The sequence below is a fragment of the Amblyomma americanum genome, chromosome 4, assembly GCF_052857255.1.
Source record: "Amblyomma americanum isolate KBUSLIRL-KWMA chromosome 4, ASM5285725v1, whole genome shotgun sequence".
NCBI lineage: Eukaryota > Metazoa > Arthropoda > Arachnida > Ixodida > Ixodidae > Amblyomma > Amblyomma americanum.
Genome location: NC_135500.1, coordinates 50,090,664 through 50,105,566, shown reverse-complemented (window position 1 = coordinate 50,105,566; position 14,903 = coordinate 50,090,664). Strand labels below are relative to the sequence as shown.

General features: G+C 45.7%; 1 protein-coding gene across 2 annotated transcripts in view; it reads left to right on the top strand.

Moving 5' to 3' along the window:
• Nucleotides 1-14,571, top strand: part of LOC144127936 (uncharacterized) — a 71,533-nt gene extending 56,962 nt beyond the window's left edge. For both annotated transcript variants that reach the window (XM_077660949.1, XM_077660948.1), the window contains exons 7-8: nt 3,192-3,366; nt 13,590-14,571. In XM_077660949.1, the coding sequence (XP_077517075.1) occupies nt 3,192-3,366; nt 13,590-13,717 (303 nt within the window). In that variant the 3' untranslated portion in view covers nt 13,718-14,571. The remainder of the gene's footprint in view (nt 1-3,191; nt 3,367-13,589) is intronic.
• The last annotated feature ends 332 nt before the right edge of the window (nt 14,572-14,903 follow it).

The window sequence follows — 14,903 nt, the reverse complement described above, 5'->3', positions numbered from 1 at the left end:
CCCTTAGCGCTCACAATTTGGCCAAGAAACTTCAACTCCTGGAAAGCGAAGTGACACTTTTCGGGCTTGAGGGAAAGACCGGCCGAACGAATTGCTGCGAACACAGCGCGCAGGCGGCTCAGGTGCTCTTCGAACTTGGCGGAGAAGATGACTACGTCATCTAGGTATACTAGGCAGGACTGTCATTTTAGATCGGCAAGCACGGTGTCCATCATCCGCTGAAAGGTAGCAGGAGCCGAGCATAGGCCGTAAGGAAGCACACGGAATTCGTACAGACCATCCGGTGTAATAAAGGCGGTCTTTTCCGAGTCACGTTCGTCCACCTCGATTTCCCAATAGCCACTGCGTAAATCTAGTGACGAAAAGTACGTGGCTTGGCGTAACCGGTCCAGGGAGTCATCAATGTGTGGCAGAGGATAAACGTCTTTTTTGGTGACTTTGTTTAGACGCCTGTAATCAACACAGAACTGTAGGGTTCCATCTTTCTTCATCACTAGAACAACAAGCGATGCCCACAGGCTCATCGACGGTTGTATCAGGTCGTCTTGGAGCATTTCTTGAACTTGTCGGTGAATGGCATCCCGTTCCTTCGAAGAGATCCGATAAGGCGGCTGGCATAACGGTCGCTGGTTTGGGTCAACTATAATGCGGTGCTTTATGAGCGGAGTCTGCCCAACCTTGGAGGTCGAGGCAAAACAGTCGCGGAAAGATTCGATAATGCTCTCGAGGCAGCGTTTCCGATTAGACGGGAGGTTCGGGTTCACGTCGGTCGGAGCGTCGCGGCGAATCGTCGGGTGGAGGCTCTTGACTAGGTACTGTAGCGGCAGCTCTACCCCCGGAGGACGCCGTCTTCAGTTTTCTCGACGTGGGGACTTGCCTCTGAAATGGCCAGAGGATGACGGGCAGCCGGATGAAGAGAGCCGCCTTGGGGATGGCGATCGGGACTGGCGTCGCTGCGGGGTCGAAGATTGCACGTTATCAGCCAAGTACTGTTCGATATCCCGTGGTCTTTCACCGTAGCGTGGTCGAGGTGCGTCAGGTGAAAAGCCCCTTAAACCCATTCTGCGGTAGGGGCAGTGGCGGAGGATGTGGCCGGGCTCCCCGCAGTGGTAACAGAGTGGCCGATTGTTTGGCGTACGCCAAACGTGCGCTTTGCTCACGGGTGGCCTGAACTCCTGTGGCACGGAGGGTACAGTTGCGACTGGCTCCTGCAGGTATGGCACATGAGCGACGGGGGAGAAGGCTCGCATCGCTGGCCCAGGACTTCGTAGCGCCTCGCTGTACGTCGTAACGGAGGGCGCCGGGTGTGGAGCTGGGGGTGGCTGCACAACTCGTCGGATTTCTTCGCGGACCACGTTCGTTACGGCAGCGACGCTGACCTGTGGAGCTTCAAAGCGACGTTTCGCCAGTTCCTCGCGCACAAGGCTTCATACAAGTTCCAGAAGATCCTAGGCAGGCAGCGACGTAGGCGTGTACTGGGAAGCGGCTGCTACAGTAGCCTGACGTCCGTATTGGGCGCCCCGTTCCTGCAGAGAGCGCTCGATACCCATTGCCTCCTTGGGGAAGTCGGACACTGTTTGTGGCGGGTCACGGACCAGTCCGGCAAATAGCTGCTCTTTTGCGCCATGCATTAAGTGGCGTACCTTCTGGGCTTCGGGCATAGCAGGGTCGGCCCGATTGAACAGTCGCGTCATGTCCTCTATGAACATCGCGACGCTCTCATTCGGCTGCTGTGATCTTGAGCGCAGGGACGATTTCAGCCTTCTCTTTTCTTTTACTGCTGGTAAATGTCGCCAGCAGCTCTCGAAGAAAAGCCTCCCAGGTGGTAAAGGAAGCTTCGTGGTTCTCAAACCACGTTTTGGCCGAGTCCTGCAGCGCAAAGTACACGTTGCGCAGCTTGCGCTCGCCGTCCCACTCATTGAAACCCGCCACTCGGTCAAAGCTGGCCAACCAGTCTTCGACGTCCTCACACCTCTCACCGTGGAATGATGGGGGTGACCGAGGCGTGTGAAGGACGAACGGCGGGGCATTCCCGGAATGCTGACTTGTCTGGCTAGCCGTAGCGGACGTCATGGCCCTTGCTGGTCTTGCGAGTTGGCCGAACTCTGGCTGTAGGCCTCGCAGGCGGCGGCTTGCCTTGTGGACTAGTGTTGTAGCCACGCGTTGAGAACTGACGTCAAGAGTGTCCTCGAGGTCAGCGTACATGGACCGTTACCCAGCACCTCCACAAAATATGTCGCCGACAAATGGGCGAAGCACTCAAACCAGGTTTAATTAAGAATACGGGGGCTAGAGTGTCCTCGAGGTCAGCGTACATGGACCGTCACCCAGCACCTCCACCAAATATGTCACCGACAAACGGGCGAAGCACTCAAACCAGGTTTAATCAGACGTGCTGGGAGTGCAAGACAGCAGGGAGCTTGAGTGAGGAAGAAGACGAATCCCCCCCTAGCCTCTCGAGTGCGCAAGGTATGGCAAGTTCCATCTAAAACAGATCGGCCGCGGTATGGTGCCACTGGATTGCTTGGTACTGTTGCAATATGGTAGGTTATGATAACTTAATGGGTGAAAGTCAGAGTTGGAATTTTGGATGTCTTTCAACATGTTATTAGCATTGCTAATTATGCAAGTAATATTGTTACGTGACGGCAAGGAGGTGAAAGCTGGGCTACATGACAGATGGCGATGGAATGATTTAATGGCGGTGGGCCTAGCGCGAGCGCTCCGTGCCGCGCCGCTGCCCACTTTGTCGTTTTCTAGTTCGTGGCAATATGAATGGCCCAGGTGAGATTAGCAGTGATATGTATACCAAAGTATTTATTGGTTGAAACAGACTGTAGGAGTCAGCGATGAATGGTGTGCAGTAGATAAAACGCATTAAATTAAACTTTTTACCGGACAATTGGAACATGCTTACTGGATTGCCCTATTGTGTTAAGCTTTGGAAATCCCACGTTAAAATACAGCCCATTTGAGCCTGTGTGAAGCCCGGCAGCCGCAGTGTCCCTTACTGCATGGTCACTTATGTATTGGGGTGAAGGTGAAGTAGACATGGCATTAGTGTTGGCTTCCCCTTTGTGCACTATCATTGCAGTGTCCTCGTGATTTGCACTCAGAAGGGGCAGGGTGCACTGCGGTATGCCGAGTGAGGTGTGGTCCCCTTTTTTCTCTCTCCCTGTCCACCTCTGCAGGGAGGTGAGAAGCTCCTAGAGGCGGTGGCCCGCAGGCGCCTGCCCACCCTGGTGGCAATCAGCGAGAACGACAGGCTGCTCACCTACGAAGCACTGATGGGCGTCTGTACTGTGCTGGGAGCATCTGCCGGGGACGTGTGGCACTATGACCGGAACAGCCAGCTTGTGACTCCAGGTCAGCTGCTAGGATTATGTCCCGTTGCTTGCTTGACCAGTGCCTTCTACTATGTATATTCCCTCAGTGCCTGGCAGTTCACCCAGAAAATGCCATCGCGCCCCCGCACTTGTTGGCTGCACGGGGGTGCCATGTAAGCAGGGTCAATTATTGCATGTGCCTGCTTTACTCGCAGTACTTCACCAGGGATATGTTTGGTGCATATGTGATAAACTGTTTTTGGTGCTTGTGTTTGGTGTGCAGTGTGTAATGTGAGAGCGAAGCACGGCGAGCATAAACAAGAGCCTATTCTAAAGAGACGTTCGCAGCATCCATGTCAAACTTGCTACCATATCCAAACATTATAACCTACGTTTTTTGCTGAAAAAGGAATTTGCTGACGAAACACTGAAAGAGAATCCAACCTTTCTGAAGCCACTCATAGCATTGGTGTATCATGTAGTTTCAGCTATCTGTGTATCAAAACTGCTGAAGTGCAAAAACATCACGACAAGATGCACTGGCTAAAACTGATGAAGGTTATAGCTAGCTGTGCATTTCTTGAGGCCTCTTCTGGCAAACTACTACATGTTCAGCATCAGCGAAAGGCAGGATGCATGTCGGTAGTTCGCCTAGAAACCACTGTTGAGGAAGCACAGAGTTGGACCTCTGAACATAATGATTTTCTGATGCATTCGCTTGTTCCAATCCTAATGAAAGCGTCACAAGGTGTGCTGTACGCTTATTTTGTACACTGGATCACAGTGAAGCAGCGGCATCGCTGGGACTGATTTCTTGGAGTGTGCAGCGTGCTTGCAACGCAGACTTTCTTAGATGAGGCACATATGTGCATTTATTACTTTCTGGCCTTTATGGTAAGCAGTGAGTGGGAGAACAAATTTTAGGTCCGGCCACTATCCCTTGCACATCCCTAGCCCAATTCCTGCCTCTTTGTTGCATTGGCAGTGTCCAAAATGCCTTGCATTGCACGCAGGTACAGATGCAGCTTCGCATGCAGATGATATGGGCAATTGGGAGATGAGTGATGGAGAACCGTTTCAGTGGTGCTTACTGTGGTGGTGCCTTGTACTGTGACTTACTGTGGTGCTTGGTATGTTTTTTTTATTTTGCCGGCCTCTGAAAAAATATAGGAGGCACTGGCTTGACCTGTGGTGCATCTGTAGTTCAATCTGTCATATAGCAGCACAAAATAGTGCCACTCAGGCTACTGGCAATTCTTGCAACTAATCATGCATTGACATTTTGTACGGTCTAAGGGGGCACTGTGTGATCAATAGAAAGTTAACGCTGCAAGCTGATGAGTTGGTTATTTGTTTTTACTACACTGCATATACAATAGTAGCTTTGCACGTGACTGCCTGTGGAGTAGACAGAGGCAACTCTAAATTAAAAAAAAATCTTTCAGGCTTATTTTTACCCAGAATGTACAAGTTAGAATTTTTGAGTGCCTGTCTTTTTTTTTTTTTTGCTGTCTGTCAACTAGCCTCTGAAAGAATACAGGAGGCACTGGCTTGACCCGTGCTTTTTAAATGGGTTAGAGTGGTTACCTGGCCCTGTTTTTAGGGACCAATTTGGCTCAGAATTTGTTGGCCTTTGCCCAGTTTATGTACAGATTTCATGATGTACAGGGCTCTCCTGTATTAACATACCCTGCATTAATGCATTCTTTTTTCCTTTGGAATGATGTGCAAGACATCGGTGTATATCAGGCATGGGTATCGAAGATACATGCATCTTTGATACTATCTTTCAATACATTTTGTGTACTGGTGTTAGGTATGGCTTGCCAAAAAGAAAAGTATTGGTATCTAAAATACATTTTTAGTGTATCATGTATTTCAAAATACTCGATACTCAGAAAAAGCAGTGGGCCACAGATTTTAACGCTGCTGTGAGTCGGACTTTGCATCAGCAGTGCTTGCTCAGGGAGTAGTGCACTGAATGAAGGGAAAAATTAGAAAGAGATGATGCCAATGCCATTGGCCCGGCCTGTCATCTTTCTTCCTACATACGTTGTTTGCCTGATAGACGTCGTATATGTTGCGCTTCTGCACACTCTGTGACAGAAGGGACGAGGAGGCAGGCTCACCGTTATGGTAGAAATAACACTTCTTCACTCTTATTTCAAGTTGCTGTGGAAAAATAGAAGACTTTCACCCTCATGTTCAGCAGTTTTCAGGACATTTGTTGTTTACTTTGTCAGCACGAAAAAGGTAATGCATTCTTCCACACGGGGTCATCAGTGCCAGCTATGTCAAATGCATGAGTCGACGTACTACTTTTGCTTACAGGACCAACACTACAATTAGTTCTCAAGAAGTGCTAGTGGAACTTGAGTTTCTAACTACACCTTGGTGATCCTTGAGTCGATATGGATATATGCTTCAGTCTTATCCGTTGATAAAAAGCATGGCAATGTGCTCATGCGCTCCTGTAGAGACGCTTTCTTCATTTGATTTGCTTAAAGCGCAGCCGCATCGTGGGGCTCTTTTGGACCGGCAGTTTGAGGAAATGCTGTCACTATCGTTAAGTAAAAAACATGTAAATAACATAGAAGTGCAAGGCATGTTTTGCGTAATCAAACTTTTGGTCATTTTATTCTCTGTTGTTTTCCTTCTAACCCATCAGGAGAAAAAAAATTGGCAGTGGCTCAGCTTGGCTATGCCAGGATGTACGTAGCGAAAGCTAAGGCATAGCTTGGTTAGCCTTGGTTAGGCCACAACAGCTGCGGAGGTGGTGCCTTGGCTGGTCACGTGGTACGTCTCGTGGTACAGTGTGACCACGGTGGGACTGAGAGCACCGCAAAACTGCGAGTTCATAGCCAATGTAGCTCTCGCTACAAAATGTTCAACTTCAAACATCTGTTAAACGTACTGTGAAAATAACTTTTCGGCTTTTGCAAGTGCATGGAGCTCTGGCACCTTTTAGCACAAGGCAAATACAAAGGCAACCGGTAAATACTGCAGTAACGAAGAGCATCAGAAATAGTTCCAAGTTTATTGATATGTTGTCAAGTGCTCAGAAACCAGTTCGCATGAAGAACATTAGCTTTGAAAAGAAATTTTGCTAGGCTGCTTATGGAACTGATCGTTTCAACATCACCATGGCTTTTAGCAAAAATAGCTGCGCCAACAGTGGAGCTTAAAGAATTTGGAGAAATCCATGCGGCCGAACTCTTCCTTACCACTCCGTAGGTCATAACTAACGTTTTGAACCTGCTGCCAAAAATTTAAGACGGCGCTCCCGGAGTTCCTTGATAATTTGAAAGTATCACCACTTTTAGAACTTCGTCACTGCCGCGTGACCTCCTCGCTTTCTGCTCACTTCTGCACTGCCGGGCGGCAGGCATTGGCTGCACGCCGGGTTTTGCTTCACGTCGATTGGTCTCCCTGCCGTTGCCCATGGATACATTCGCTGTTTGTGTTTTTGCTTGTGATTTTTTTTTCGGCTTGCACCATTCTTCGCCTTGCTTGGGTGCAGCGGACGTAGCATGCATTGTTTTCTGTGCCTTATGCCGGGCTGCTGTGCATTTAACTGCAGTAAGAGGCATGAGGATGGATTCGCCGTTTTTATGATCGTGCAAGGAAAGTGCGATTGCTTGCGGATGAAGCAGTGGCTTCACAACACTCGCAGAAAGGACTTCGTTCTGACAACCAGCAGCATAGCAGCACCGTAGATTGTGATTTGCACTGTGAACAGCATGCATCTGAATACATGAGCTTGAGCACACCTTTCCTGAACATGTTAGAAGACCTTTTTTTTTTTTTTACTGAGACCCAAACAGTGCCTTACAGAAGAGTTATTCGAACTTGTTCTCTTATATCTGCATCCCTCACATGAAGTAAAGAGATGATCAGCGCTAGCTATTCCACGTTGCACTTCTCCTATTGTATTTGCTTGGAATGCCACGGCCATGCATTAGTGGGTGGTGATTGCAGTTTGCTTTTGGCTGACTTAGAGGCTCTGTTGACAGAATTGCTAAGTGATCGCGGAAGTTGATGTCTACTACTATGCAGTGGCCAGGAGCCTTCCACTCAGGTTGTGAAAGTATTTCTTCCCTTTTTATGGTGTGAAAGCACTAATCCGGAAGCTGCTACCCCGAGCAAAATCTTGTCTTGCTTACTTGTAAAGCAGCTGCATAGCTGCATTTGCATACGAACACTATAAAATTTAGCCAAGCATAGTAATGACACTTTGCGTATACATGATAGACACAACCTGGGTCAGTCATAACCCGACCGTGACTTGGACTTTGGTGGCTCGGGCCACCCCCAAAATTTGGCATGGTTCACCCAAAAATTGACCTTGGCCAAATTGCACCAGAATTGATACACACGTATAATAAAATGTTTAGGGGAATCCCCCAAGTTGGAGTAGATTTGTAGTAAGGGAGTAATTACACAGTGGGCATCCACCCAAGCGCAGCCTTACGGCTAGGAAGGAAAGCTAAACAGCTCTTTCAGAAACTTAGCAGTTAAAGAAAAATTCGTCTTGGGCCGGGATTCGAACCCCGGACCACCACTTCACCGGAGCAGTCGCTCTACTAATTGAGCTAACTGGGGCGGCAAGCTTATGGTAGGACGAGAGCGAATTGATCAATAACTCGAAGTAGGGTCAAATGTTTAGGGGAATCCCCCACGGTGGAGTAGATTTGTAATAAGGGAGTAATTACTCAGTGGCATCCACCCAAGCACAGCCATACGGCTACAAAGGAAAGCTAAACAGCTTTCTCAGAAACTTAGCAGTTAAAGAAAAATTCGTCCTAAGCCGGGATTCGAACCCTGGACCACCACTTCAACGGGGCAGTCGCTCTACTAATTGAGCTAACCAGGACGGACGGCAAGCTTATGGTAGGGCGAGAGCGAATTGATCAATAACTCGAAGTAGGAACAGTGTCGGTCAAATGTTTAGGGGAATCCCCCAAGGTGGAATAGATTTGTAATAAGGGAGTAATTACTCAGTGGCATGCACCCAAGCGCAGCCATAGGAAAGCTGAGAAAGCTGCATAGCTTTCCTTTGTAGCAGTATGGCTGCGCTTGGGTGGATGCCACTGAGTGATTACTACCTTATTGCACGTATAATAAAACATGCCCAGTTTGAAGGTCGCACCGAAATTTGGACCAGGCTATCCTCAGAATTTGCACCAGTCACCTGAAAATTGACTTCGGCGAAATTGGACCGAAATTGATATCGAGGTATAATGGACCACACCAAGTTCAGTGGTCGCAACCAAATTTGGGCCGGGCCACTCCAAAAATTCAGTCATCAGTGCACTGTGGCCTGCAGTTCATGTCCGCTCATTCATAGTTACTTTTCACTAATAAGGGGTAGGTAAATAGGTGGCACTATTTAGTCCTTTACTACCTGCAGTTCAAGTACTAATAATGTGATTGCATTCAGATATCTTTGACTATTTAAGTCACTACTTACTATTCACTATTTAGCAGTAACTAATTAGGTACTACTATTTGGTCATTTATTTTGTCAAGCTTAAGTACTGTTCATTTGACTACATTTGGAGCATTTTTGGTAATTTTATTCACTATATTGTCACTAGTTAGGGGTCGGTAATTAGGTGGCACTATTTAGTGCTTTACTACCTCCAATTCAGGTACTGTTCATTTGACTATATTCAGGGCATTTTAGCTGTTTTATTCACTAATTACTCCCCACTAATTAGATGTTGGTAATTAGGTATCACTATTTAGTCATTTACCACCTCCAGTTCAGGCACTACTTGTTTGATTACATTCAGAGTATTTCTAGCTGTTTCGTTCACTAATTACTTTTAACTAATTAGGAGTTAAAAATTAGGTGTTATTATTTAGTCCTTTACTTCCTCCAGTTCAGGTACTGTTCGTTTGTTTACGATTGGAGCATTTTGGTAATCTTTAGTTAGCTTTCACTAATTAGGTGTCAGTAATTAAGTATGACTGTTTGGTCCTTTATTACGGAGCATTTCTAGCTGTTTTCTTCACTAATTAAGAGCCGCAACTTTGATTTCTCCAACTCAAGTACTAGCAATTTTGGCGTTCTGCCCGTTTTTATTCACCAGTTACACCTATGAAATTAATAGCCACTAATTAGCAGTCACTGCTCATTCACTCATTACCTATTGACTGTTAATCAGTACTACTCTTATGCTTCTCTCCTATGCATCACATCGAACTCGCCATGGTACCACCGCACTCAACCAACGCCATCGTACGCACTGCCCATGTTTTTCCACTCAACGGCCCATAAAACGATTTCGCATTAAAATTGCCATGCCAGCTCCAATTATTGCGGTCGATGAGTGGTTGCCGGTGCTGCTGGCACTGTCCCATACGGCCCTCTGCCATATGGTTCAGATGCAATTCACTAGAGCCACGTTCACATTAGGAAACCGAACACTTGATCTTGCTCTGCACTCGACTATTTTGTCATAAAGCCTGCCAAACATAATACAAGCTCTTTATATGCGCGCACGGACTGAGCAAACCCTAACACAAATAGCTATTGCCAACGGCAGTACTAAGTTAGATACACGCACTTCAACATCTTATTTCGTGGCACAGAAAGTTTATGAAGCTTCAGATCCACAAAAAAATTTGTTTTGCATAAGAACGTCCTATTCAGATGGCATAAACAGAAACCAAAACTACCCACAAAGTAACTTTCAGCATTACCAATGAGTTTACCACTGTCTATGAAGATTTGTTAACTCAGCGAGGCCCCCAGCCAACCCCAAAACACGCACCAGCATTCAATGCTGCGGATAGCCTACGGGTGCCTAGATGAAAAAGCATGCCATGTGCACCGTTGGGAGCTGGCACGCGAGGAGAAACAAGGAGGAAAGCGCCGCGTGGAGGAGAGTGTCGGTACTTTATATTATCAAGGGACTTTAGGTGCTCCTGGACAACCACGCCATCTATTCTGCTATAACACCATTTCTTTTTTGTGTTTTTTTTTTACATTTTGTAATGCCAGGAGGTAATGTGAAAAATGAAAATGGCCGGACGTAGTTCGCCGGTCGCCAATCATGGCATTTATTTCGCCGCACGCTCCTCAAAGGTGAAAGGCTACACTGAGCACTTTTGTCGGTTCTTATGTTGTTTTTTCAGAGTGGAAGCTCTAAGCCTCCCATGCAAAACCTTAAGGACATGTCACTCCGAAGAATGACTTTCAAACGGTGAAGGGGGGGTGTAGCTGTGACGTCATACCATGTGACTCGCCACGCCTTGGCGCAGCTGCGGCGCTCGTAGCGGGAGGTGTTCACTTGCCTTCACAACTGCATTGAACAACGTGATTCAATGGTCACCTCACAGTTCCACTGAACCACATGACTCTACGTTTATCTGATAAGATAATAAAAAGCGTGAAGCGCTGCTTCACGTCTGCAGATAGCCATGGAGGAGTCGCGTGCTGGAACCAGTGCTTTGGCTGTGTATCGTAGACGGCTGATTAAATCTGACTATTCTTATGATCAACTACGTCGACAGGGCACGGGCGAAGAATAGTGTGAGGAATAGAGATTGTAGAAGAAGCCGAAGAAGGATGAGAGGCTCATAAGCTGGTAGCAGACTCTGCCATTGCCTCCGCTTCGAGCTTCCGCCCTGTAAACTAGGTTCAGTCAGGTAGAACCCCAGCCTTTTTTTTTTTGAGCAGTAGTGGTGAGTTAGACAACCACAAGGAATGGTTGGATACAGTTCAGATTGCTAGACCTCATCTCAGAGGCCCATGACATCAGCGCGTACTCACGCATTTCATTTTCCTGTTCACATCGTATTTTAAGCAGTGCGCTTGATTTGTAAATGATGAGAATGGTTTTATTTGGTTCATTAGGGTCTTTGCAATATACTGCCAAGATATTTTACCAAATGCACCAACAGATTTTTGATTGTAATGATGTCAATGATGGCCACACTCTCTTTTTACCCATAGAACCCATTCACCCCCGACCGAGAAAAAAAAAAGGAAAGTAGAAGCTGCAAGCTCTGCTATGTAAAAAAAAGAAGAGAACTCAGAAAAGTGTAATGTGCATCATGTCCCACATCTACCTCTACTTAATGTCCTCATATGACTGCTTTCTCTAGTGGCACAGCAGTCGTACTGCCTAACTTGAAAGGTCGCGGAAAGTGCACCATATGCAGCTGAAAATCGCAAGAGTGGTAGCTAAGAACATATGTAATGTTTGGTATATATTAATTTTTTTAAATCTATTTCTGGCTTAGAGCAGTGGCTTATTTTTGTTTTACTTGTATTCTTTTTGTGTTACCAGCATATTTAACAAATACATTTTCAAAATGTTTTGTACACACAACCCTGGCATTTTTTTTCGTTTGATGTATAATCAGTAAGCTGCAGTTTGATATATTACGATGCGTAGTGCATGTAGCACTCCTTGAAGAAATAATTCTTTATTGTAAAATGCTTAAAATCCGCAATTTTTCACGTTAAGGAAAGCGTTAAAACATTTTAACTACGGTGCTCAATATCAAATACTAAAAATTTCAGAAAACGTGGAGAAACTTCTTAACCTTGCAAGTCAGCTTTATTGATATTGGCAGTTTTGGTGGTGTATCGAAGATCAGTAATTAATTTTGGTTTGCGCCGGCTCATTGGTTATGGTACCCGGCTGCTGACCCAAAGTATGCGGGTTCGATCCCAGCCGCGGCGGTCGCATTCCGATGGGGGCAAAATGCTAGAGGCCCATATACTGTGCGAGGTCAGTGCACATTAAAGAATTCCGGGCGGCTGAAATTTCTGGAGTGCTCCACTGCACCGTCCTCATAGCCTGAGTTGCTTTGGGACATTAAACCTCATAAACGAAACCAAAATAAACCAATTTTGGTTTGGTATCTTGTATTGGTATCAGAAGTACAATTTTTGAGGGTATCAGGCATCAGAATCAAAGATACTTTCTTTAAATTTCGTGCCCAGCTAGGTGAATACATTAGTCGTGATGCGGAATTAGCCTGTGCCAGTTGAATCATTTGTAATAGAACTTTAATTTTCTCACATTGTTTTGGTTTCAACAGCCGAATGGTCTTTGTGACATAAAAGATGAAAACACGCAAAGACAAAAGAAAACAGAAATAGAAGTTTGGTGTCTATAGTCCTTTAAAGGTCACTAAAGAGGAAATTATACACTCTGGGCATTGAAAGAAACTTTGAATTATTATCCTATGTGGCCAGTTTTCCTATTAAGTCTCATTAAATGTCCTGGCTCCCACCTTTTCTTTTTTTTAACTCACCGCGGATAGTAGGAGGAGTCAACCATATTGCTTGCAATGGTGAAAAGCACGCGCAGAGTACCTTTCGGCCAGCTGCGTGGTGGCTTGCCCCACTGCAATTGGTGGAGTAGTATGCGGTGTGATCTTCTAAAATGTGCAGTTTGCTGGTTAGACTATGTCCAGCCAGAATAGACGGTTGGGTACATCACCCCTGCAGCAGCAGCAACAGTAGCAGATAGGAGAAAACATAGCCTGCTTGCTTAGGGCTTATTTTTGTGATATGCTCTCTGATCCACAAATAAGCCGCTGTTTAATCAAACTATTACGTCGTGTCCAAAAAGAGCTGTAAAACTCACTTGGCTGTCTTCACGGCTTACACTATTTTCTTTGGCCATTGCAGAATGATGAGATTGAGTTTCGCGAAAGCAAATAGTTCATGCGTATTTTTGTTTCCATGGGCTTAATTTGTGGCTATGTTGTCTGCTACTGAAGCTATTTATTCACAGACCTTCCCCCGCCCCCCTCCTCCTAAGAAAAAAAATGAAAGCAAAAACAGATTTTCCCAGAACGCTCTTTAGTGCACCTTTATTTATAGACAAGGCCTGATTTGGCTGAATGTGGCATCTGGATCTGGTACATATGATAGTCGTGGTGCTCGTGGTGACTGCTTTGTAGTATACCTCTCTGTGGCTGCAGAGTGGGTCAATTGGGTACTTGCAGTTTGTAGTGAACAGACACAACTGTGTTATCTCAGAGTGGTATGCTATGGCACTACGTTTTTGTGAAATTTCTGGTAAAGAGTTTTCTACCGAGGACATCAGTCTAATAAAGTGACAGCAAAAAAGAAATCCATGTCAAGAGGCTGCATTTAATTTCTGCATGTTAGACTTCTCCATGTATAGCCCCAGCATTCCAATCTACTCTCATGTCACTGTTAGTTTGGAGAAGTTAGCTGTTATTTTAGTGTGTGGTCTGTTGAGCTGAACCTCTGCCTTGCTATGTCTGCAGGCACGGCTGGGAGCTGGCTGAAGGTGGTGAACTTCAAGCAAGGCTCCCACTACCCCTTTATCCGACATCCAGATGTTTGCGCCGACGAGATTGTGCAGCTACTGAAGAAAATTGGCGCCCTGCAATGACAACTGCTCCCTTAAGTCGAGGACTGGGTGGCTAGTGTGGCATCAATTTCAGTCAAGCATGTTTTCAAGTCAGGAAATGTTCAAACAAGCCTTCTGTGGGATGCTGCAAGCACTTGCAAGTTGTTTGCAGGCTTTCTTAATGTCTGAGAGCAACTTTCAGCATACAGAAAGTATCACTGATTGATTGTGCAGCACAGCTTGGCAGAATGACTTCAAAATTCCAAGCTTGAGTGACAATATGATTGAGACCAGGGTAGCTGCATTTTTATAGTGCTATACCATTGCATCAGTCTTTAAGCCTTAATTTTGCAAATACCATGTATTGTTATATTTACGTATGCTGCCCTTTTGCAGCTTTCCATATAAATTGCTAGGCACTTAGTGTTTTAGGCCAGCCTGTATTGTTGCCTTGCTTCATTGTTGGAACAAAACATTTATCTTTAATACATCACGAAGTAAACGTGAACGTCAATTGTCATTCTAGATGTTGATACGCTGCCTTTCTGTGGCTTTCCACATGAATCACTGTCGTATGCTCACATTTCAGGCCAGCTTTCTGTATTGCAGCCTTGCTATGTAGTCAAGGCTCATGCAGAATGTCATGGTTCTAGTTCAGTGATAGGCACTTAAATGGCTCAGTTAGCAGAGAGCTCTCAATCGCATAAATTACAGCTTGCTTTAGCAAGCAGTTCTCTGCAATCGGATTTTTGGATTATAGCTAGAATGGGAAAACATGAGGCGGATGGCGTTACTTCTGTGTTTTATTGAATACAAGTGATGTTCACCACATCTAGTTTATTCATGACAAACATGTTATTTTTTTACTTATAGAAATAAAATGTTTCAGAAACCACTGCGCTTATTGTTGGTCAAGTGTAAAAGCGTTTGCCATGATACTCGTGATGCAACACTATTAACACGACTACGCAATGAATGACTGTCGTAAACCAGTCTATTGCACAAGCTTTAAGATATTCCAAACTCTCCTTGCATGAAGTGTTTGAAAAATTGAGTAAGAAGTTTTTGGGGATAGGGTGGACGTAGGTGGAAAAGGACAGGGTTAATTGGAGATTCATAGGAAAGGCCTTCACCCTGCAGTGGGTGTAGTCAGGCTGATGATGATGATGATGAGCAAATGCCCATTGCATCAGCTTCTTCGATCTGCATTCTAGTTGAAAGGAACGGT